Source organism: Microtus oregoni, unplaced genomic scaffold, assembly GCF_018167655.1.
Source record: "Microtus oregoni isolate MIOR12 unplaced genomic scaffold, Mior012 000046F_ref0000063, whole genome shotgun sequence".
Lineage (NCBI taxonomy): Eukaryota > Metazoa > Chordata > Mammalia > Rodentia > Cricetidae > Microtus > Microtus oregoni.
The window spans coordinates 12,561,349-12,585,493 of record NW_024543220.1 but is presented as its reverse complement, the minus strand read 5'-3'; the positions used below and the strand labels follow the sequence as shown (position 1 = coordinate 12,585,493).

The following is a 24,145-nucleotide window of genomic DNA, read 5'->3' as shown; positions in this document are numbered from 1 at the left end:
GGAGCCTGAGCAGGTGGGGAGGCATCTGAGCAGATGGGGAGGAGCCTGAGTAAGTGGGGAGGAGTCTGAGCAGGTAGGGAGGAGTCTGAGCAGGTGGGGAGGAGATGAGCAGGTGGGGAGGAGTCTGAGCAAGTGTGGGAGGTGGGACCCCCGCCTCAGGCATTCAGAACACCAGGCAGTGCTCAGCACAGAATGTGGAGGAGGCTTGCCCCTGCTAATTGTCTCCAGGTAAGGCAAAGTTCCTCTCTGGCCTTAGACTCTCTGTTCTCCTAGTGTGTACTGGGGTCTCGGGCCCTATGGGCTGCATGTAATCAGAGATCTCTCCAATGAGAGGCTGTGGCATCTGCCTCTGGCCAGCACACAGAGGCCCTGGCTTGGCTAGGATGCGGGTCTGCAGCTAGCACACGGTTGGTTCTGGACAGGGATCTGGCAGCCAGGTTCCTGGTAGGAGGTTGAGTAGGACCTGGGGAATGATCTGAGGGATCTCTAAAGGGGACCCATAGGGCTTTGGGGGGCATGGGAGTCCCAGATTCCTTCAGGCCTCTTGGTCCTGTGTCTGCCTAGAGCTAGGGACTGGCTGTTTCTTGTCTGTCTGTCTGCCGGCTCCTATTGCTCCATACTGCAGGGTGGACAGTAGCTCTTGATGGAGTTCACAGAGCCTGAGGGCAGTGGTGTGGGGAGGAAGACGGTGCTGGGATTGTGGTGTCACGCCACAGAGGAGTGACTTCATGTGGCCTCTCTTAGGTCACAATCAACTTGTGTGGGATGCTCCGTAAATACCACATCCTCCAAGGCCACGCACAACACTCAGTTTCCTGTGACTAACATCCCCTTCAATGAGCCATCCCCTCTTCCTCCTCCTTTTCGGCAAGATGAGGCATGCAGGCCAGGCCAGCATGCACTGGCCCAGGGGTGTATCTTAACCTAACACTTTCTCCCTGTAGGAGATAAACTCCTGCTTCCCACTTCCTCCTTGAGCCAGGTGGCCCATCCCCACTGCCTGGACTAGCCTCTTCCTCTTGTCCATCTGTCTCCCCAGATGGGGGAGAAGACACGTCGCCATTGGCCCATTTTCTAACTGGAGAGAGACCATATGGCAGGTTGGCAGGAGCTGAGTACTGCCATCGTTAGAACGCCGCCAGCCAGCGAGGGCAGCTGGCCGTTCCCGGGCTCTTTCTGTGGCCCATGGCTGGAAGGGGCGGAGGCCCAGATCAGGACCCTGGGCCTGGTTCCCTTGACCATGTTTGAGACTTGCTGTGTGTCTAGGAGTGATCAAAGGACTACCCGGTCCTCTGTGTGTGTGTGTGTGTGTGTGTGTGTGTGTGTGTGTGTGTGCGCGCGCGCGCGTACACATGTGTGCCCTGGCTGAAACAGCCACCCTCAGTGAGTGCCTTTGCCATTGTGTATGTCTGCCCAGCTAGCAAGCCACCTCCTGCCCTCTCACACGCAGCTCTGTGTCCTCTTGTGACGTAGCCTCCTGGAGCTGCCACCCCCGGGGCCTCCAGTGTGACTAACACCTGGGGGCATGGCATCTGTGCAGACAGACCAGGTGGAAGCCCAGGGGACATAGGACAGCAGCTATGGAATTGGCCACAATTTAAGAGATAGGATGCTCCCCAGCTCCACCAGGGGCCTCGAGGGTCTTGTCTAGAGCCCCCAGCTCCTGGCAGGGTAGGGCTGGGCCAGGCAGACTATCTGGGCTCCAGTTTCCTCGCCTGCCCCAGGCAGTGGTGACCACAGGTGGCCTCGGTTGCTCTCCACAGGGGGCATGCAGGTGGGCCACTAATATATGAATGGCATGGTCTTCTGCCTGCACCCACCTGACAGGCCTCTCCAAGAGCCTCTGGGAACTGACTTCAAAGTGCTCCCTGGTGTCCGCTGGCCACAAAGCTGGGTGTATCCTGGGACACTGTGTTCACCCTGGCCCACCCCAGCAGCCGCACATGCAGCCCTGCCCCAGGACCTGTGGGGTGCAGGGTCTCTGGGACAGGGATAGGAAGTGTGCAGACATGGGTGCGGGGACACCAGTGACCAGGGCGGCTATTCTCAGACTCAAGCCTTCAAAGAACCTTCTCAGGTGATACTGATAAAAATAGCCGATGCTTCCAGGTCCTTGCTGGGCAAGAGACAGCGGGTTTGCTCACGCTGACTCACAGGTTCCACAAGAAGCCAGTGAACTAGGTCGCCTTCTAATCTCCACTTTATAAATGTGATCTTTGAGATGCAGAGAGGCTGAGCGACTGCCTTGAGATGACCCAGCATTAACTGGTAAGAACAAGGTTGCACATAGGCAGTATGGCTCTTGCTAGCCTCCACCAGGGACACCGAGGCTCAGCGTACTTACGTGTTCCACCCAGGGTCTGCATTCACTCTCTGGTTGGTGTTTGTGACCGTGATGTGGGTCTCTGGGAGTCAGTTTCCTGGGCTGTGTTGGAGAAGTGGGGATCTCAGACTTGGTCACTTAGGCTGATGGGTGGGGCCTCTCCACAGGAGGCGTGTGCATCGCCCAGTCGGTGAAGATTCCTCGGGAACCCAAGACCGGGGAGTTTGACAAGATCATCAAACGCCTCCTGGAAACATCCAATGCCAGGGCCATCATCATCTTTGCTAACGAGGATGACATCAGGTAGGGTGGCCACGGCAGATAGAAGCCCAGGCATGTCCCTCCAGGAAGACGGAAGGGGCACAGGGTGAATCAGAGCGGTTGGACCCCCAGGCTAGAACCCTTCCCCTCTCTGTTTCCCACATCCATCCTGCCAGCCAAGTGTCCAGTGGGACACTTAGGGGAGAGGCTGCCGCCTCGTGGACTTGAGACATGCTCCGTAGTCCTAATTCACCTGCTGGAGGTGTGAACTCAGCCAAGTTCCCTAATCTCTTGCTCTCACTGTGGTAGGTGGGCTCCTTCCTAGACCCCAGAATTGGTGACTCTAAGCACAAGGACTGTGGAGACCCTGCCAGTCCCTCCGTGTTTCCTCCACGCCTGCACAGGGGTCAGAGGTCACCAGCCCAAGGGCCCTCTACCGACTGTCTCTGCGGACCCTTCCCAGCTTCCCTCCTTTCCTCTCGCTTCTCACTTGACCCCCGCTTCTAGAAACCCCTGTCAGGTCCCTGAGGTTCACCTTTGAGAGAGAACCCTGCTTATGAACAGAACTGGGGGAAGAGGTAGGCCTGATTTCACAGAGGAAAGTGAGCCCCAGTCTCAGTGACCCTCTCCTGGAGCCCCTTAAGGTCAATGCTGGCCCTACTTCCCCCTTCCAACCCATCCCTATACTCTGCCCGGAGCCCTGATTTGCAGCAACACAGAAGACCCTGGGACAATGCAGGAATGGGGGAGAAAGGACCCACTCAGACAGGGCTTCCAGGCAGATATGGTCTCACGTGGAACCCTCTGGGACAGAGGCAGGCACTATGAACCTCTTCAAAGCACACAAGTCCCCCAGATATTGGTGCCAGAGCTCTCCATGCCCTGAGGGCAATGGTTGCTTAGTGACCGCAGGCTTCTCTGAGTCTTCCCTTTGCCCCCTGGCTCCTCTCCGACACCCCTAGAGCCAGCCCTGCCTCCTGCTGCGCATTCCACTTGGGGACCCCTGCTTCTGAGGGGACCCTAGTTCAGAGAAGCCCCCCATTGGGAAGAAGGGTGATGGTCCGGGTCCTTGTGCCTGGGGTGGGGCTGGATGGGACTCTGCCGAGCCACATGGGCAGCCTGGCAGGAGGCAGGCTGTTTCTGGAAATCCACAGTGTTTTCAGAAGCGGATTGAGGTAAAAATAGACGCAGGTGATGGCCTGGGTGTGGAATGAGAGCCGTACTCCCCTTGGCTTCTCAGACTCAGGAAGCATTAACAGGACTGTGGCTGAGGTTCCATGTGCCTGCCCCATCTGCCATTAGTGGTGGCCCAAGGTGGGTGGTGGCCTGCTAAGGGGCCAAGACTTGGCAGAGATGAGAGCAGGGACCTTGGGTGACAGTGGGCTGGCTTGGCAGCAGGTTCCAGGGCTTGGGGAGAATATTTCCCTCTAGAAGTCCAGTTCATACTCTCCCCTAGACTTCTGCATGCCTAGACCTCGCACCCCAGGACCCTGGGCCTGCACGAGCAGTATCTGGGGTCCCTGTCTCCCACAGGAGAGTTCCCAACTCCTCTCTAAGAGAGTGAGGTCAAGGGACTTTTACCCACTCCTCTTCTTCCCTCTGAAGAGCTGGACTCGAGAGAGACCCAGTTCAAGACCAGCGGAGTGCCATTGGTCTCCTCAGCCCTGTGATGGGCTTGGGCTGTGACCCTTGATCAGTTCCCCCCTCCCCCCGCCCGGAAGAGCAGCGGTTAGGGCTGAGAGCACTGGAGCAGTCCTGGAAGGGTCTGACCTCTGGCGGAGGAGGGCCGAATGGACGAGAACCTTGTGGCATCCATGTGAAAGAGAGCCGTGCTGTGGGGTGGCCTGATGCCGGAGAGCCTGCCTCTGAGAGGATAGGGGTTCCACAGATGTCATCTGGAACCCAAGTAGGGTTCCAAGTAGGGGCAGACATAGATTTGGGGACACACGGGTGGTCTTTGCAGAGCCAGATGTAGGCTCACGGATGAGCCTACTGGATGATGAGAAAGGTCACTGTAGTCACGTGGATAGGCATAGGCCAAAGAGCTGGGGACTCCAGGCCTGGAGCACTGGCAGGCAGCAGTGATTGTGAGCCCGGGGCGAGGGGCGAGGGGCGAGGGGCGAGGGGCGAGGGGCGAGGGTACAGTCTGGGGGTGAGCATAGGTTGTGCGTGGGGTATCCTCTGTGGCTGGGAGTAGGAGCAGGCATGGGTTCTGGGCTCTAGAGTGTGGATGGAGGGTCCAGATACAGCCTGGGAGATAGGCATGGAGGGTGGGGCAGCTGGGCAGCCGTACATACCTGGGCTGGGCTGCTGTGTCCCCACAGGAGGGTGCTGGAAGCAGCGCGCAGGGCCAACCAGACTGGCCACTTCTTCTGGATGGGCTCTGACAGCTGGGGCTCCAAGAGCGCTCCCGTGCTGCGCCTGGAGGAGGTGGCCGAGGGTGCTGTCACCATCCTCCCCAAGAGGATGTCTGTCCGAGGTAGGCCCAGCAGGTGGAGATGATGCCCCCCCCCCCCCGTCCTCCCTCATGGCTTCCTGTCTACTCCCATGCTCTTCTGTCCCCTGTCTTGTCTACCTCTTCATTGGCCTGTAACCGCTTGCATGCAGAGGCCTCTAGCATGACGGAACTGGAGAGCAGGCCCGGGTTGTCTCTGTGGCTTCTTAGCTGCTTTGGGTTGTGGGATAAGCCAGGCATGTGGTCATGACAGAGTCCCTAGCCTGTCTGACCCATCCCTCTCCTATCTGGGACCCTTCCCCTGTCTTGGAGAGGGTTCTGCAGGAGAGGTCTGCGTGACAGCATGTTTGGGTGAAGCCTGCTCAGGGCTAGTGGCAGGGACTGGGCACCCTGCTCTGTCTTGCCTCCCTTCCTTTCTGCCTTGCCCACACCCCTTCTTCTGGGGCGAAAGCCGCAATCATCTTGGGTAGGAATAAAGCTCTCTGGCCGGAGTCTTGCAGGGTGTGGGGCATGAGGTCGGCGTCCTGGTGGTAGCCTGATTTGGTAGCACCCCATCTCATGACAGGTTACCTTTGTTCTACTTGGTGAAAACCAGTGTTGAGGTGACAGGCCTGGAAAGGACCTCAGGAGCCAGCCTCTCATCTGCCTCTCCATCACTTGCCGAAGGTCACATAGAGTGTCCTCTCTTCACCTTGAGGCCCAGCCAGCACAGGCAGTGGAAAATTCCATACCCCCTCAGTCACACTGAGCCATGATGAGCACAAAACGACTAACCGGTGCCGTGCGACAGATGCCGGCCTTTGCCAGGTCCTCATTTGGCCTCCCTGTGGCTCTGCCATTGACTCACAGAAGTGGGATTTGAACCCAAGACTTAAGTACCCTTTCTGTCTGGGACGTTGGGAACATTTTAAGGACACTGGTTCTCATCTGTTCTTTTTTTTTTTTTTTTTTTTGAGACAGGGTCTCATTAAGTAGCCCTGGATGTCCTGGGACTCACTAGGCAGACCAAACTGGTTTTGAATTCAGAGAGATATACTTGCCTCTGCCTCCCTAGTGCTAGGATTAAAGGTGTGCACCACCATACCTGGCCGCTGGTTCTCCTCTGGAGATATGATTGGTTGTCATAGTAATTGGGTGATGTTCCTGGAGTCTGGTGGGTGGAGGCCAGTGGTGCTATTAAACATCCCATAATAGTCCACCCAACAAAGAATTGCCCAGCCCCATCACAGGCCAGACTACATTTCCCTCTGTCCCTCGTAACTCAGACAGTCCCCTGAGTTCCATTGGGATCCCCGATGGGATGAGCCTAGAGAGTCTCTGGGCAGAGGGGGAGGGCACTGCCCTACCAGTACCATCCCCAAGGTAGAGCTGCCTGAACAGGAAGGGAGCTGGGCAGCTTGCAGAAGGCGAGAGAAGCCCACAGTTTTTTCGGCAATGGGGATGTTCTAGATGGAGGAGGCAACCTGGTCTTGTTGTTTGCTCTAAGTGACCCCTGCCTTCTCTGGCCACACTTTCCTCCATGTGCCCAGGCTGGGCCTGACCCGTGAGGGCATCTCTGCCATGCAGGCTGTGGCCCTAAATTATATGTGCTCCCCGGGTCCTAACCCAGCTCTTTTCATTTTGCATGGCACAAAACTATGCCGTGTCTGTTTTTGTTTTTATTTTTTTAGCTTTGTCTGGGTCCCAGGTCAGAGGATGCTTCTTTTCCTTCCTGGTCCCGGTTATCTGCTTGCCTGGGTGTGTGTGTGGAGGGCAGGGAGGAGGCCCTGACACCCCCATTCCCTGCCAGGGTTCGACCGATACTTCTCCAGCCGCACGCTGGACAACAACAGGCGCAACATCTGGTTTGCCGAGTTTTGGGAGGACAACTTCCACTGCAAGCTGAGCCGCCATGCGCTCAAGAAGGGAAGCCACCTCAAGAAGTGTACCAGTGAGCACGCACCTGTGGTGGGGCTGTGTCGGCAGAACGTGGGACCGTGGGAGTGGGGACTGCAGGGGCGGGGCCCCATGGGAAGCAGAGCCTGCAGAAGGTGGGGACTATGGGGGTGGGGTAGGGGCCTGTGGGAGGCGGAGCCTGCAGAAGGTGGGGACTGTGGGGGTGGGGTGGGAGCCTGTGGGAGTGGCGGCAGTGCCTGCTAGCTGTGAGGCCAGATAGATGCTAGGCTCCGGAACTCCAGCCAATCGTGTGGCACCAACCCTGTTCTCTGGCCAAATCCAGAAGAGTCAAGAGCCTAACTAGTGAGGCTTAAGGACTGGTACTCAGAGGCTGCCCCTCCCGTGTGGACGTGCGATGGGCGGGGCCTGAGAGTGGAATTGGTAGGGGCTGAAGGAACAGGGCTATAGCCAGAGTAGGGCGCAGCCCACAGTGGCTCTGAGAGCTCAGAGTGCGAGGCCTGCACTGTGTTCCCTTGGAGGGCAGAGCTGGAGGAGGTTGGCCCCCAGGTCTCACAGAGGTGTCTCACTGCCTTGGGATTCATTGTGCTGGACTGACCTGCACAGCCAGTTCCATGCCTGCCATTCAGCACCGGGCACCCCCGACCTGCCCGCCAGGGGCTTCACCGATCACTCAGCAAGCACTGGGCTTGCTCACGGACCGCTTGGGCCTGTTCTTATGGAGGATGGAGAACAAAAGCGCCTGAATCCTCATGGAGTTTTCATTCTAATGGAGAGACAGACGATAAACAAGATAAATAAATCATGGGCTGGGTCAGAGGGAGATGCGCTGTAGAAACAAAATCCATTCGAAAAGGATCAGGAAGAGCTGTGGGGGAGGGCAGCCGCCCTTCACAGCCACAGGGAGCACCATGGGGGAAACTAAGCCCCAAAGGGGTCACGTGGGGGGAGGTCTGAGAAAGGGATCTTAGTTCCCACAGGTGCCAAGGGCCAAGGCAGGGTTTGAACCAAGGCCTGAAGCTCTCCACCCCGAGACTGCAGCCTGGCCCTTGCTTCATGTGCATCTGGACCCAGGTCCTGAGAGCTCTGGATTTGAGCAGCTCAGCGGCCGGAGCCCCCTGTGTGACCTGGGGTTCTGGGTGCTATATTCATGTGGTACCTCACCGAGGGTAAAGGCTTCTGTCTTATGGCCTCTGGAGTGTTCTGGGCAGCTAATGCGGGAGATGCGGGTGGAGATGCGCCTCAAGGAATCTTTGGCGATTGAGGTTCCCTAGGTGGGGGTGGGGGGAGGGAAGGAGCTAGATGAAGTGGTGGAGTGGGGGTCGGGAGCATGAGAAATATGCTGCCCTCTGGTGGCTGCAGCCCACAGGGACGAGCAGCCACTGGGCAGTGCCATCCTCTTGGGGTCACAGTCTGCAGAACATGTGTGTGGGTGTGTCGGGGGGGGCAGTGTGTGTAACTATGCATGTGCACAAGTGGTGGGCCTGAGCTGGAGTGTGTGTGGGTCTCGTGTGGAGTTTCATGAGTCTGTTTCTCATGCTTCTGCACGTTAGGCTTCTGATTGACAGGATTTCATTTCACCCTCCCAACTCTAAAACCCTTCCATTCCAAGTGTAAAAGAGGCTATGGAGGCTCAGAGAGACCAAGCAGTGTGAAAGGTTGCACAGCAGTGTCAGGCAGGAATCACAGAGGCCGTGCAAGTACGGACATATGGGGCTGGGGCGATGGCTCCGTGGGTAAAGCACTCGCCCTGCAGATGTGAGGACCTGAGTTCTGATCCCTACTGCTCACCGGCTCAGCAGTGAAGAGCGTTTACTGCTCTTGCAGAGGACCCAGGTTCTGTTCCCAGCACCTATAGGGCGGCTCACAATTATCAGTACTTCCAGTTCCAGGGCATCCGATGCCCTCTTCTGGCCTTTATCAGTACTGCATGTACATGGTGCACAGACACACAGGCAAAACACTCATATACACATAAAACTAAACCATAAAACCAAATAAAAAGAAAAGCCAGGCATGGCCTGCACTTGTTATCCCAGGGATGGAGAGACGGGGGGGGGGGCACGGGGATGTGAGAGGAGGTGGTCCCTAGCTTTCTGCACAGCTCGCAAACAAAAGGTGAAAGGTACACGTGCAGTGACCCCAAGGCTGTCATCTGACCTCTGCACACACATGTGCATGTGTGCCCCTCCCCACAAACACGTGCGCACATACATACATACAGAGACGCACATGTCTAGTGACGGAGGCTGAGCCTTCATGAGCAGGTGGATCATATGTCCTGTCCACTTGCTGCCTGTGTCCCTCTGGGGTGGGAACATTGTGTGGACACCCTAATCATGACTTCCCAGAGCCAGTTCCCAGGGTGGGTAGGCATGCCTGGAAGTGGGGTGAGATGGACAGTTGGGGCATCCTGCCCCATCATCTAGGTGAGGACCAGGGCTCTCTGGAGTCCCCTCCTGTCTGTGGGGATTCAGACTCAGCTTCAGACTGAACACGTCTGAGGCAGTGCCCAGGTGCAGTCCCAGATCCTTCACTGCCTGATGGAGCAGACAGAGGCCTTCTGAGCGTGTGGAGCTCTGCGGGGTGCCTGGGGACAGCTCTGTGACCCTCTGGCCTTGGATTGCTCCTCTGAGAAATGGGGCTGATGTGAGCAGCCCAGGGGGGTCTGCAGGAGGAAGGGAGGGCGCTAATGGAGGCTCTCTGAGCTGGAAAGCGGAAGCTTTGCAGCCTGGCTCTGCTTTAGAGCCACCTGGGGAGTGCTGAGGTCCCCATCACGGGTGGGAGTGGCTTTTAAAGCTCCCCTGGTGCCTAAAATGGGGACTTGGGGTGGGGCATTGGATTTGCAGCTTAGTGCACAGGAAACGACCTGAGGGAAACTCATGAATGCTCGTCCTTGACTCTGTGGGGCAGTCGGGCACCCTGTCCCGAGAGCATCTATCTTGTTTACAAGGTCTCTTAAAGCTTAGGTTGGTCTCAAAGTCTTGACGTAGTTGAGGGTGACCTTGGACTCTTGACCCTCCTGCCTCCACCTCTCAAGCGCTAGGACTGTAGGCACGTGCCACCAGGCCTGGTTTGTTTGTTTTTGAGTCTCACTTTGTAGCCCGCTGGTCTCAGATTTACAGTGATCCTCCTGCTCCCGCCTCCCTACTCCTGGAACCACACTACCCGGAACACCAGGGTTTTAAATCCCCCAGTTGTTCTCTGCAGACACCAGGGGCTTTGTGGCGAGGAGGGGGAGGAGGGAGGCAGTCATTGGTGTAGGCACAAGTGGATGGATAGGATGCCATGGAGGGACAGCACCCAGTGGAAGACCTGCCTATCCCCCGAGTCTGTCGGTACAGATTGTTCTGCTGTAGAAGATGTCATCCTGAGGGCGGGTGATTTAGGCTGTCTCAGGCCTAGAACCCATTTCATAGAAGAGAAAACTGAGGTCCCTCCCAAGCATCATGGTGGTAGAGTTGGCTGGATGCAGTTTGACTCTAAGTATCATGGCCTTGGAGCTGAAGTAGGCGCCATACCCTACCCCATACTCCCTCTTTCCCCCCTAACTCCAGGGCCTCTTTCATCTTCATCCGAACAGCCAGGCGCCTGGTGGGACTTGCGTGGGCACCTTCCCACTGCGTTGGAGCCTGGCTTCCAGCCCTTTCCCTTATCGGCACTGCTCTGCTCCTTGCAGTGGTCCGAAGGTGGCTTCCTCTGGAACAACTTTGTTTGGGACAGGAAAGAGGAGAAGAGGCAGCAAGACAGGCCATGCTGGGGACCGTGGAACCTGGCCCTGGGTCCTTGGAGGTCAGAGAGAAGCAGTGCTCATTCCCTGGGGTCTGTTAAGTGGTGGGGCTACCTGGGGGGCTCAGAGGTCTCAGCATCGCTCGAGGGTGCACGGAGGGCTGGCTGCAGTGATGGGTACAGGTATGTGGATGCAGATGAGGAAGGCACCCGAGTGCATGGGTTTCTCCCAGTACAGCTGTGGGAGCTGGAGACCTGGGTGTGTGTCTCACTGCCACCACTTGCCAGCGTGACCTTGAACAGGTCCTCATTTGTAACTGGCATTCTGCCACCCTGCTCAACCTCCAGAGCCCTGGGACGGGATTGGCCCTCCCTCACAACCTCACTGGGACGATGGGAGCTGGCTTGCTGTTGGCCCGTGGGCTGCCCACACTGACTGAGACAAGTCATGGAGAGGAGCAGTCTGAGGCTGTCAGGCCCAGGAGGGCAGTGCCTGCCACCTGCCTCCTCTGTGCCCAGCCCCTCCCCAGGAGCTCACTGAGCAGGCTTGGGAATTAAAGTCATAAACAAAGCAGATGTGGCATCCGTCTTTTTGACAGCACTGCCAACCAGGTGATGGCTGAGCGGAGGAAGGCTCGGTTTATGAGGAGATCGGAAAAATTTACTGTTGGCTGCTCCCAGGGGCTGGAAGTCCGGAGAGGGAGGGCAGGATGGGATGGCAGGGGCTGTGTAGGGAGGCGCTGGTTACCCATCGTGCTAGCTGCAGCCACGACAGCAGCACAGCTATCCCAACAGCTTAAACTGCATTCACCCATGCATCAAGATCTGTCCTAGGATTTTGTGTATCATCTTTAAGGCAACCCACTTTACAGATGAGGAACCTGAGGCCGGGTGAGGTAAGCACTTACTGGCCTACGGTCGTACAGGTGGTAATGACAGAGCTGGGATTTGGACCTAGGGCTCTAGAGATGTCCTGCCTTAGGCTTCTTTAGGATCTTCCTACCTCTTCTCCATGGAGGGACCAAGGAAGTCTTCCTTTTGGGAAAAGTGAGGAAGGACAGTGTTTTGGGAACACCTACTATGTGCCACCTTGCACCCATTATGAACTAGTAGTTGTTCAGACTGTCAGGTGTTTGGTGACCGGAGCATGCGCAAGCCTTTCTCTGGGTTACGCGGCCCGGAAATCGCTGGCTTTTATTTAGAGGCTGGCTCTGTGGCTGCGAGACAGCTCAGTCAGAAAGCACTTGCCTTGCAAGCGTAAGCAACTGAGCTTACCAAGCCCGATGTGTGGATGTGTGTGTGCCTGTGATTCTGTTCTAGGGACAGGGAGACAGACAGATCTCCGGGCTCGGTGACCAGTCAGCCTAGCCCACACAATAAATCTGGGCTGGTGAGAGACCCTACCTCAAAACAGAAACAAAAATAAAAATCCCTATGTGAATGGCTTCTGAGGAATGACATCTGAAGTTGACCTCTGGCCTACACACACGCACACGCACACACACACACACACACACACACACACACACACACACGGAGACCTAAAAATATGAGCCTATTTTTGCTCCAACCCTGGTAAGTGGTATACTTGATGAAGCTGGTCCTCGACACACACACAGGACATATACATACACACACATGCATACACACACACACACACACACGACAGGGTAAGAGGGAGAGAGGGAGAGAGGCTGACTCTGCCTAGCCTGTGCTCATTGAGCAAACCTGCCTCAGAATGTTCCGGAAGTCCGGCCAGGAGAGTGGTATAGTCTGACAGCTCCAGAGAGGAAAGAACTGGTCCTGGGGGACACTGGAGGGAAGCTGGGAGCTCCGGGAGCCTAGATAACTTGGACAGTCAAGAGAGCAGTGTGTGGTGAGCAGAAAGTGCTCAGGTCAGGTGGAGGGCAGTGTGTGCAGAGGGCGGAGGGCGGTGTGTGTGTGCAGAGGGCAGAGGGTGGTGTGTACAGGGTGCGGTGTGTGCAGAGGGCGGTGTGTACAGGGTGCAGTGTGTGCAGAGGGCAGTGTGTGTGTGCAGAGGACGGTGTGTGCAGGGGGCTGTGTGTGTGTGCAGGGGGCTGTGTGTGTGTGCAGAGGGCGGTGTGTGTGTGCAGAGGGCGGTGTGTGTGTGCAGAGGACGGTGTGTGCGTGCAGAGGGCAGTGTGTGCGTGCAGAGGGCAGTGTGTGCGTGCAGAGGGCGGTGTGTGCGTGCAGAGGGCGGTGTGTGTGTGCAGAGGGCGGCGTGTGTGTGCAGAGGACGGTGTGTGCGTGCAGAGGACGGTGTGTGCGTGCAGAGGGCGGTGTGTGCGTGCAGAGGGCGGTGTGTGCGTGCAGAGGGCGGTGTGTGCGTGCAGAGGGCGGTGTGTGCGTGCAGAGGGCGGTGTGTGCGTGCAGAGGGCGGTGTGTGCGTGCAGAGGGCGGTGTGTGCGTGCAGAGGGCGGTGTGTGCGTGCAGAGGGCGGTGTGTGCGTGCAGAGGGCGGTGTGTGTGTGCAGAGGGCGGTGTGTGCGTGCAGAGGGCAGTGTGTGCGTGCAGAGGGCAGTGTGTGTGTGCAGAGGGCGGTGTGTGTGTGCAGAGGGCGGTGTGTACAGGGTGCAGTGTGTGCAGAGGGCAGTGTGTGTGTGCAGAGGACGGTGTGTGCAGGGGGCTGTGTTTGTGTGCAGGGGGCTGTGTGTGTGTGCAGAGGACGGTGTGTGCGTGCAGAGGGCAGTGTGTGCATGCAGAGGGCAGTGTGTGTGTGCAGAGGGCAGTGTGTGTGTGCAGAGGGCGGTGTGTGCGTGCAGAGGGCAGTGTGTGCATGCAGAGGGCAGTGTGTGTGTGCAGAGGGCAGTGTGTGTGTGCAGAGGGCAGTGTGTGTGTGCAGAGGGCGGTGTGTGTGTGCAGAGGGCGGTGTGTGTGTGCAGAGGGCGGTGTGTGTGTGCAGAGGGTGGTGTGTGTGTGCAGAGGACGGTGTGTGTGTGCAGAGGGCGGTGTGTACAGGGTGCAGTGTGTGCAGAGGGCGGTGTGTGTGTGCAGAGGGCGGTGTGTGTGTGCAGAGGACGGTGTGTGTGTGCAGAGGGCGGTGTGTGTGTGCAGAGGGCGGTGTGTGTGTATGCAGAGGGCGGTGTGTGCGTGCAGAGGGCGGTGTGTGTGTGCAGAGGACGGTGTATGTGTGCAGAGGGCGGTGTGTGTGTGCAGAGGGCGGTGTGTGTGTGCAGAGGACGGTGTGTGTGTGCAGAGGGCGGTGTGTGCGTGCAGAGGGCGGTGTGTGCGTGCAGAGGGCGGTGTGTGCGTGCAGAGGGCAGTGTGTGCGTGCAGAGGACGGTGTGTGCGTGCAGAGGGCGGTGTGTGCAGAGGGCCGTGTGTGTGTGTGTGCAGAGGACGGTGTATGTGTGCAGAGGGCGGTGTGTGTGTGCAGAGGGCCGTGTGTGTGTGTGTGCAGAGGACGGTGTATGTGTGCAGAGGGCGGTGTGTGTGTGCAGAGGGCAGTGTGTGTGTGCAGAGGGCCGTGTGTGTGCGTGCAGAGGGCAGTGTGTGTGTGCAGAGGACGGTGTGTGCGTGCAGAGGGCGGTGTGTGCGTGCAGAGGGCGGTGTGTGTGTGCAGAGGACGGTGTGTGCAGGGGGCTGTGTGTGCGTGCAGAGGACGGTGTGTGCGTGCAGAGGGCGGTGTATGTGTGCAGAGGGCGGTGTGTGTGTGCAGAGGGCGGTGTGTGCGTGCAGAGGGCGGTGTATGTGTGCAGAGGGCGGTGTGTGTGTGCAGAGGGCCTGAGATGGACCCATGAGAGCCTCTCCTACAGGGCTGTAGCAGAGCAAGTCTAGAGAAGGACGGCTAGGGAGGTCACTAGGCACTCAGCAAAGCCTAGCCAATCCAAGGGTCTTCAACCTGCTGCCTGCTCCCAGGGAAGGAGGCTGCTGGGTGATTGGTGGAGATGGCAAGGAGGCTGGCTGTAACACAGGAGGGACGGCACAACAGTGGTGAGCACGGGTCAGGTTTCCGGCAATTTTTCATTGTCACTGCGGAACCTGTGGAAGGACTTCAGACCAGGAAAAGAGGACAAGAAGCTGAGGTTGGCCCTCAGCAGGCAACGGAGGGGCAGGATGGAGGAGGAGTGGGCCAAGGACAGGCCGGAGCTTGGTCTAGGATCCCAGGGAGGTGTCAGCATACACCGCTGTGAGCATCTGAGTGAGCAGGAGGTTAGGGGAAGGGGGAGGGGAGAAGGGGCTGCCAGAAAATGAAGGAACCCTGGGAGGGAGTGGCCTCAAAGGTATGACTCTGGAGGCTGTGCGACACCCACTGAACTCAGCCAGCTTCAGCAGGCCCCCTCACCTGCAATGTCCTGGAGGTTCCCAGGGAGACACATCCCCCAACACTTGGTTTCTGTCCCATGTGTCCGTGTCGTGTCCCCCCCCCCCCCCCCCCCCCCCCCCCCCCCGCGCTTCCAGTTCTTCGCACTTTCCTGGAGTCAGCTATGAAACACCTGCTCCTGCCTGGCATGGTGGAGTACAGCTGTGATTTCAGCACTTAAAAGGCTGAGGCAGGAGGATCACCCTGGAGACTATCTTGAGCTGTAGAGTATAACCCTATCCCAAAAATCAAACAAAACCTAACTAACCAAACAAAAACATAAACAACGGGCGGGCGTGGAGTCAGGTCTAAAGCCTGCTCAGCCTGGGAGGGCTGAAGAGGACACGGAAGTGAGTCTCGTCCACACCTCCTTATGGGGTGGTTCCGTCCAGAGCGAGGAGACTCGTGTGTGTATCGCAAGTGTGTTTATTTGAATGTCCTTGTGTGGGCGTGTGTGTGTGTGTGTGTGTGTGTATACAAACGTGTGGATCTGGCTGGCGAGGGAACTGGCTCAATCCTGAAAGTGTCTACAGGAATGACACTCAGGATGGTGGCAGGGTGGGCTCACGTGGGGGAGTAGAGAGGAGCTGTGGACTCTGATTATTTCAACCTTGAAAACTCATTCCGATTACAATTTACAACCTGGCGACAAAGGCTGCGGTCTCTGCAGTAACCACCGCTCAGGGCTTTGAGAGAGAAAATCCTCCCCACCTTCCCCGCTGCCTGTCACCCGTGGCTGAGCCAAATGCATCTCTGCCTTACGGTGCCCCGGGACACAATTAGGACATCTTCAAACTGTTGCTGCTGTCACTGCGCCATGTGTCTGGAATTTATTTCCTCCTGTGGCTCTTTGCACGCATGCCTCACCTCCTCCCAGAGCTGTGAGGCTCCTGCTGGGCCTGGGCTTCTGTGCATCTGTGAGAGAGGGGACACTGATTCCCTTTTCCCCTGCCACCTCCCTGCTCTAGACCTGCTGACAGGGGTCCCTAATGTTGTCTCTGGCCTGGCTAGACACGAGGATGGTCTGGGCCTGGGGCAGGAAGAGAGAGCGGTATGGGGGGGTCCGTGGAGCAAGAGGTTCAGATCACCACCCCACTGAAGGGCACTTTAGCCGGTCATTATTACCTTCTGTGGGGTACAGGCTAGGAGTCCAAGGCTGGGAAGGGAAGGAAAAGGAAGGAGAGAGGGAGAGACACAGAAGAGAGAGATGAGAAGGCCCTCACAGCCTGGGTACTCTCGGGTGGCCATCTTAATTTGTGTCATTTGTAGCTGGGCTAGCACGTTGAGGCATCAGCCAGCCCTGTGATACTGCCAGTTGGAGAGTCAGGAGAGCTCCTGGAGGGTGTCTGCATCCTTAGCATCCCTTTCCCCAGAGACCTATGACCCCAGAGGAAGCACAGAGTGGCCCCGGAGCCAGTGCTCCATCATGATTCTGTGGAAAGGTTCCAGGGGGAGCCAGGACCGGGAGAGGTCAAGGATATTGCTCCAGAGGAGCTGCTGGCCTTGGAGCCACATTTTCTGCTGCTGCCTCCTGCTGCATTCCGATCCTTGCCCAATAAAGGACTTCTTACTGAGTGTGCCCTGAGTGAAGGTGGCGGGGGACTGCGAGGGAATGGGGTTCAGGGCCTGGGTGTGGTGTACCAGGAGGGGGTCTTGGCTGGGATATTGAGCTGGTTCTAGGAGAGAATTTTGGGAACTGAGCCCAGCCCCCATCTTCTGCTGCCGTGTTCTCTCCTGGCCTCTCAGCACCGCGTGGTGGGGGCTCTGACAGGAAGATGGGATGGGCAAACTGGAGGATCCGCTTTCTGCTGCTCCAGCTGTTTGTGTCTTGACCCGGAACTGACAGTACCGTTAGCAGATTAGACAGTGGGGCTCGGAGGAGGCATGGGGCAGTGTGGTGGGAGGAGGTACAGGCTGGCTCTGGCGATCGGGATACTCGCCATGGCGCCCAGAGACCCCACCCTGTCTGCGTGGCTAGAGCATGCCTCTCCTGACCTCTGTTTTCTTTCTCGTGGCAAGAGGGTAGAGGCAGGCAACCAACCACTCCCCTGCACCAGGCTATTGCTGCTGGCATCTCCATTGTCCACTCCTAACCAATGAATACCTACCCTGGCCGAGCCAAGGATAGTCCTGGCCAGCAGTCTAAGTGACCAGCCAGCCACTAGTGACAGGTGCCATGGCCCATCAGCCCCACCTCCAGGATTCAGGGGACCGTAAATGCCTTACTGGTGTGAGGGAATTGGATAGTGGGGTACACACTAGAAATGGCACTGAGCTCTCCCTACCCCAGGTCTGATTCTGAGGTGCCATGGGCAGGGGGATGGACATGTTGACCTCCAGAGTTCCTAGACAGTGGGGGCTGAATGGTAATCCAGCCCATGGGGCCTCTGTGCATGCTCTCCATGTCCTTGGGCAGAATCTGGGAGTGTGGCTAAGACCCAGCCGGTGCCCTTGTTTCGCTCCATGGCTAGGCTATGGCTTTCCAGCTCCCTGGGCTTCCTGGAGTCCCTGTCTACTTTCTCCCTTCTCCTACCAACACCTCTGAGGCCCTGGACCCTCTTTTCAGCCTTCTGCTGCTTCCTTCCCATACCCAGCACTGGGGAGAGACCTGGGGTTAGAACGCATGCATCTAGCTCCCGCTAGGACCCTGCCTGTCGCCCAGTGTATCTGTGCCGTAGTCTCTCCATTGCAGAGGGACTGTGGCATCCTGGATTCAATCCCAAGACCCACATGGTACAAACAGAGCTGACTCCTCCAAGCTGTTCTCCGACCTCCACATGTGGGCTGTGGTATATGAGTTCACACATATAATAAATAATAAATGTAATTCAAAAAAATGTCACAAAGAGAGAAGGGGGCTGGAGAGATGGCTTAGTGGTTAAGAGCACACATTGCTCCTCCAGAGGACCCAGGTCAAGTCCCAGGACCCACACAGCCATGTATAACTGTGGCTTCAGGGGATCCAATGCCCTGCTGACCTCCATTGGCGTGCACATGGTGCCCGTGCATACATGCAGACCAAAAGGTCATACACATAAAATAAATAAATGTTAAAAACATAATACTCAGGAGCTGATCCACGAAACCAGGCACATACAGGGCCCAGCATAGCCTCTGACTCAGGCAAGCTCAGCAGATCCTGGAAGGCATAGTTTTTATGATCATCACCACCACACAGAGCCCAGGCCAGGAGCTGCTGCTTCAGAAGCCCCCATCCTGGCCACTCTTGCCTAGGTGATACTGTTTGGCCACTTGCCTGGGCCTCGTCCCCTCACGGCTTCAGCAGGGTTGGCAGACCCACTGACCTCTGGAGGCTCGGGGGCTTTCACACGGCTGCCGAAAAGAGTCTGGACGGCCACACAGGGGAGTGTTGTAAGAAGCCTTCCCAGGAATGTGTAACTCCCCCCTACCGCCTCCTTGTAAGGTCCCAGTCACAGCCAAGTTTGAGTCTCCCGCAGCTCACCTGGGAGACTGATGAGAGAATGGGGCAGGGGTTACAGGCAGGCGTGTGGGCGGCCTCACAGTAGCTACACTGGAAGGTCTGCACTTTGACAGCTCCTCTGTGGCCACAGAGATGGAGCCTCCCTCTATCCATGTCCCTCAGCTTGGATGCTCTAGAACCTCCTTGTAATCCAAGGCCACATGTAATTAGGGAAGAACTGTGTTCAAGTGGCTGGGAGAAGTGGCTACAGAGTCAGGCGAGGTCCAGTGACCCTCACGTCCCTTCCTTCTGTGATGGGATCCAGCTGTGAGGAGCTACTGATGCAGGCACAGCTGGCCTGATGAAGATGGCAGCTGTTTTTCTGGGAGGATGGTACCCTACCCCGGGGGATATGTGGAGGAGGTGGGGCGCTTCAATCAGTGGCAACATGGCTCCTGGGGGTTCCCTCAGGCCGCTGCTGGGAAGGCCGTGACTGAACTGGGAAGCATTGCAGGGCTGTGACAACTGGTGTCAAGCAACAGGAAGACATTGAGGGCACCAGGAAGCCAGATTTAGCCTCTTTGGGCCTCCTTTGTTTGTGTCTTAGGAAGAGGGTGTCGTGGTCTGGAGTGGCAGCCCACGGAGAGCTGCTTCTGGGATACCAAGGCCCTCGGAAGAGACCCAGCTCCTGTCCTGGCTGCTCCCAAGCCTGTGGGGTGACTTTTCTTGGTGATCCCGGTCAGCTGAGAGAGGGTTAGCACATGCTACAGGGCTGCCTACTGAAGATGGCGGGATCAAGGGGCTTGTCCTGGCTGTTCTGGGGCCTAATGGGGTACAGTGTAGGCCGTGGACTCACCCTTTTACCCTCTGAGGTCACTTTCTGAGCTTCATTGGTGCACTTTCTCCTTATACACGTGGTGATGAAGCAGCCATGGGGAGACCTGGCTGTGCCCAGCCCGGGCCATGCTCAGGGTCCCACTGCTGTGCTGAGCTCAGAGGGCCTCACGGGTGCCCCGCATGGTGTTCCTTCACAGACCGAGAACGCATTGGGCAGGACTCAGCCTACGAGCAGGAGGGAAAGGTGCAGTTTGTGATTGACGCGGTGTATGCCATGGGCCACGCACTGCACGCCATGCATCGTGAACTGTGTCCTGGCCGCGTAGGACTCTGCCCTCGCATGGACCCCGTGGATGGTACCCAGCTGCTTAAGTACATCCGGAACGTCAATTTCTCAGGTGGGGGCCTGGAGCGGGACACTACTTGTCTCTGGGGTGGTCTGGGCCTTGCAACTGCAGGGTATAGAGGTCTGGGCTCATGAGGGTGGGAATGGCGGTCTCTGCAGATGTTCTGGGCAGGCGTCTTCCCGGAGATGCCTCTGTCTTTGCATCAGGCTGAAGGCTCAGCAAAGTCCTTCCATGCAGGCATCGCAGGGAACCCCGTAACCTTCAATGAGAACGGAGACGCACCAGGACGTTATGACATCTATCAGTACCAACTGCGCAATGGCTCAGCTGAGTACAAAGTCATCGGCTCCTGGACTGACCACCTGCACCTCAGAGTAAGCCTGAGGACAGGGAGGGAGCATGGGGGGCAGACTGCAGGCGCCTGGCGGGGCCAGAGGTCACTGGCTGACACCAAGCTATCTGAGAGTGAGTCCCTGGCTGCCAAGACCTCACTAGAAGGCAGCCATTTTACCCAAGAGGTGCCCTTGGGGTGATACCCCCAGCAATGAGACAGTTTTGTTTTATTTGGGGTTTTGTTGTTGTAAGTGAGTTGTCTGGGGCTTCGTCTCTGCACTGCAGGAAGCGCGTTCCCAGAGGGCAGAGCATGATAACTTACAGTCTCCTCCAGGTATCCTCTCAAGGCAAGGAGCTGCCCAGCACAGACCCCCTCATGCCACACCCCAGAGCCTTCACAGCTGGAGCAAATGTCTCAGGGTAATGTCCCTAGGGAGGTCACGTGGTTTGGAGGGACAGAGCCTGTTCCTGGAACATGGTTCTCCAGGGTTGGACAGAGAGCAGGAGGATCGGGCGTGCTTTGTTCAGAGGACAGAGGCAGCCAGGCCTGTTCACAGTGGCAGTTTGGCGCGTGTGCACCTCTCTGTACTGCCGTTCTAACGGTGTGAATCTTCCTGAGAGGCTGGTAGCTCTGGAACTTGAAGGCTGGGTAGCTGTGTGTATAGTTCTGAAGGTCCCCTCTTCCCTCCCTGCCGGTCTGTCTGTTTCCAAGTCCCAGCTTGGCACCCTCCTGCTGCCTGTTCTGACCCTGATCTAAGGAAGGGACCGGGTCACAGCAGTGAGGTAAGATGAGGGCTGGGCTTTCCAGCTTTCTCCCTGGGTGACTAGATTTCGGTTGCCGGAGGAGCCACAGCAGGCAATCTTGCTGGAGCTGAGGGAGAGAACCAGGGTGGCAAGGCTACCTAAGGGGATCTGTAGGTGAAGGAAGCTACCCTAGTGAGGTCCTACGGGACTCCCTGTGGGAGTCACTGGGAGTGACAAGAGGCAAGGCGACTTTATACCAGCAACTCTTGGAACAGGTGGAGAGCAGCAGCTCAATGGGTCAAAGTGTTTTCTCAAAGGTGCGCAGCCCCCCGGGCATAGTGCAGACCCTAGGTTCTTCCTGGGAACCAGGGTTTTCCAGAATATCCATCATCGTCCCGGGACCTCATCTTTCCTTCAGGACCACTGCATACCCACGGCTCCCTTTGGCTGCTGGAGTGATACATCCCATAATATACAGAGCCCATGCAAACCTCTTCATGTAGGTCTTCTTTATGCCTTGCCCTTCCCTACTCCCTGCTACTCAGTTCTGGAGCTCTCTAAAGAGCCTCAACTATCTGGGCACATTCCCGCAGGAGAGGGCATTCAGCAAACACACACAACACCCCTGTAGTGTGACACACTCCTGGGCGTGACACACTCCTGGGCGTGACACATCCCCGTGGCTCCCTTTGCTTGCCGCAACTGCATCCTCAGAACCCTGCACTGAGCTTCATTTTGAGCTGGATGTACAGGACCGCTAACCATTGGGCTCTCCTTAAGTGGCCTCTGATTACACCTCTGCTCCTCCTTTCAACTGAACAGGACTCTGGAGTTGCTGGGTGGAAGGGAGCTCAGGGCTGAGCCGTGAGGCTGTTGTCTTTCACTCTGCTCAGGGCATAAGAACCACACGGGAGGGGCTCCACCCAGGCGGAGGTCTAGGCGGGTTGAAATGGGCACCATGCTTTCCAGGCCTCAGGGTTGGGAAGCCGGGACTCTTGGGGTCCTTGCCCTGCACTGATGCTCAGTATGACTCTAGAGTGTCACTTCTAGGCTCTCTAGACTCAGTTTCTCCAGAGGAGTATTGAGAGTTTCAATTCTAGCTAGGTTAGTGGTGTCTGGGTCACATGGGTAAGTTGTCTGATTCCAACTGTCAGCCAGTCAGCTCTGGTGAAGTCCAGGAAGCTGACCGTTTGGCCAGTGATGGACCGATCCAGGTGTGCAGCCAGAGATGATCGCGGGGGTAAGGTCTGGGTGCTGCCAGCATATCCTGAAGCCAGCTCTGTGGTGCTGTCATTGCCAGATAGAGCGGATGCAGTGGCCAGGGAGTGGCCAGCAGCTGCCGCGCTCCATCTGCAGTCTGCCCTGCCAGCCAGGTGAGCGGAAGAAGACAGTGAAGGGCATGGCCTGCTGCTGGCACTGCGAGCCCTGCACAGGGTACCAGTACCAGGTGGACCGCTACACCTGCAAAACCTGCCCCTATGACATGCGGCCCACGGAGAACCGCACCAGCTGCCAGCCCATACCCATCATCAAACTGGAGTGGGACTCGCCCTGGGCTGTGCTGCCCCTCTTCCTGGCTGTGGTGGGCATTGCTGCCACGTTGTTTGTGGTGGTCACTTTTGTGCGCTACAATGACACTCCTATCGTCAAGGCCTCGGGCCGGGAGCTGAGCTACGTGTTGCTGGCGGGCATCTTTCTGTGCTACGCCACGACCTTCCTCATGATCGCAGAGCCAGACCTGGGGACCTGCTCACTCCGCCGTATCTTCCTGGGGCTCGGCATGAGCATCAGCTACGCTGCCCTGCTCACCAAGACCAACCGCATTTACCGCATCTTTGAGCAGGGCAAACGGTCGGTCAGCGCGCCACGCTTCATCAGCCCGGCCTCCCAGCTGGCTATCACCTTCAGCCTCATCTCCCTGCAGCTGCTTGGCATCTGTGTGTGGTTTGTGGTGGACCCCTCCCATTCGGTGGTGGACTTCCAGGACCAGCGGACACTTGACCCCCGCTTTGCCCGGGGTGTGCTCAAGTGTGATATCTCTGACCTGTCGCTCATCTGTCTGCTGGGCTACAGCATGCTGCTCATGGTCACATGTACCGTGTATGCCATCAAGACTCGGGGTGTGCCCGAGACCTTCAACGAGGCCAAGCCCATCGGCTTCACCATGTACACCACCTGTATCGTCTGGCTGGCCTTCATCCCCATCTTCTTTGGCACCTCACAGTCGGCTGACAAGGTGGGTGGTGGGGGCTCAGGGGGCATGGCCGAGTGGGGATTGAGAGCAGGAGCCCAGAGCCCAGGCAGCCCCGGGTGACACCTTCTGTTATACCTCACTCTGTTTTCTCTCTCAGTTGCAGGGTTTCCCCCTCTGGGGTTTTTATCTCCCATGCTGAGGGCAGGTACAGGCAGACGCCAAACTTCTCTATGGGGTGCCCTTGTAGTGTGGGCCCACACCCAAGGAAGATGGCAGCTTGAGAAATTGTTTTTGGCATCACCAGGGGAGTGATCCCTGGGAGTCTCTCCTGTGTGTCTGGCAGGGGTATCTGGGTTGGTTGCTGCTAGACTTCCTTTTCCCTCACCCCTGCCTAGTGAGTTCCTCTCCTCCCAGAGGCCACACCTCTGCCTTCAGACACTGGGGCCAGCCCTATCCTGGATCCCTGCCCTCCCCATCCTGGATCCCTGCCCTCCCATCCTGGATCCCTGCCCTCCCATCCTGGATCCCTGCCCTCCCATCCTGGATCCCTCTTCTCCCATCCTGGATCCCCTCTTCTCCCATCCTGGATCCCTCTTCTCCCATCCTGGATCCCCGTCCTCCCATCCTGGATCCCTGCCCTCCCATCCTGGATCCCTCTTCTCCCATCCTGGATCCTCGCCCTCCTATCCTGGATCCCTGCCCTCCCATCCTGGATCCCTGCCCTCCCATCCTGGATCCCTGCCCTCCCATTCTGGATCCCTGCTCTCTCATCCTGGATCCCTACCCTCTCATCCTGGATCCCCGCCCTCCCATCCTGGACCCCTGCCCTCCAGGGGTCACTTCTTGGTACCTGTAAGGAGCTGCTAGGGTGTGTCGCCATCGGAGATAACCCCTTCAGAATCCAGACAGGGTGGGGTTGCACCCTGAGCTACATTACAGGCTGCCCTGTAATACAGTGTAGCCATGCTACCCAACACTAGCCCCCCTCTCCTAGCCTCCAGATGGAGTCAGAGTGGAGAGACTGAGTTTGAAGTCCTTGCACTTGGTACACAGTCTCCATAGAAGCTTCTGCAGCCATGGGTGTGAAGTTCTGACAAGCCAGAGCTATGGGATACCCTGGTGCAAGGAGCCATGAAATGAGTATGGGAAAGAGAGAGAGAGAGAGAGAGAGAGAGAGAGAGAGCGCAAATGTAAGCGTGGCCTTCTCTTGTGTGCCTGCTCAGCAGGAGATGAGCTATGTCTGAGGTACACAGGCCCACCAACGGTCCTGAGGGCATGGTGTGAG

The 24,145-nt window shown here is 57.4% G+C and overlaps 1 protein-coding gene across 2 annotated transcripts in view; it reads left to right on the top strand.

Annotated features, from left to right (window-relative positions):
• Positions 1–24,145, top strand: part of Grm4 (glutamate metabotropic receptor 4) — a 77,537-nt gene that overhangs the window by 44,214 nt on the left and 9,178 nt on the right. The window contains exons 3-8 of one of the 2 annotated variants that reach the window (XM_041634825.1): positions 2,491–2,626; positions 4,909–5,063; positions 6,829–6,969; positions 19,440–19,640; positions 19,827–19,963; positions 21,967–22,902. In XM_041634825.1, coding sequence (XP_041490759.1) covers positions 2,491–2,626; positions 4,909–5,063; positions 6,829–6,969; positions 19,440–19,640; positions 19,827–19,963; positions 21,967–22,902 — 1,706 coding nt within the window. The remainder of the gene's footprint in view (positions 1–2,490; positions 2,627–4,908; positions 5,064–6,828; positions 6,970–19,439; positions 19,641–19,826; positions 19,964–21,966; positions 22,903–24,145) is intronic. The other variant, XM_041634826.1, reaches the window with a different exon arrangement.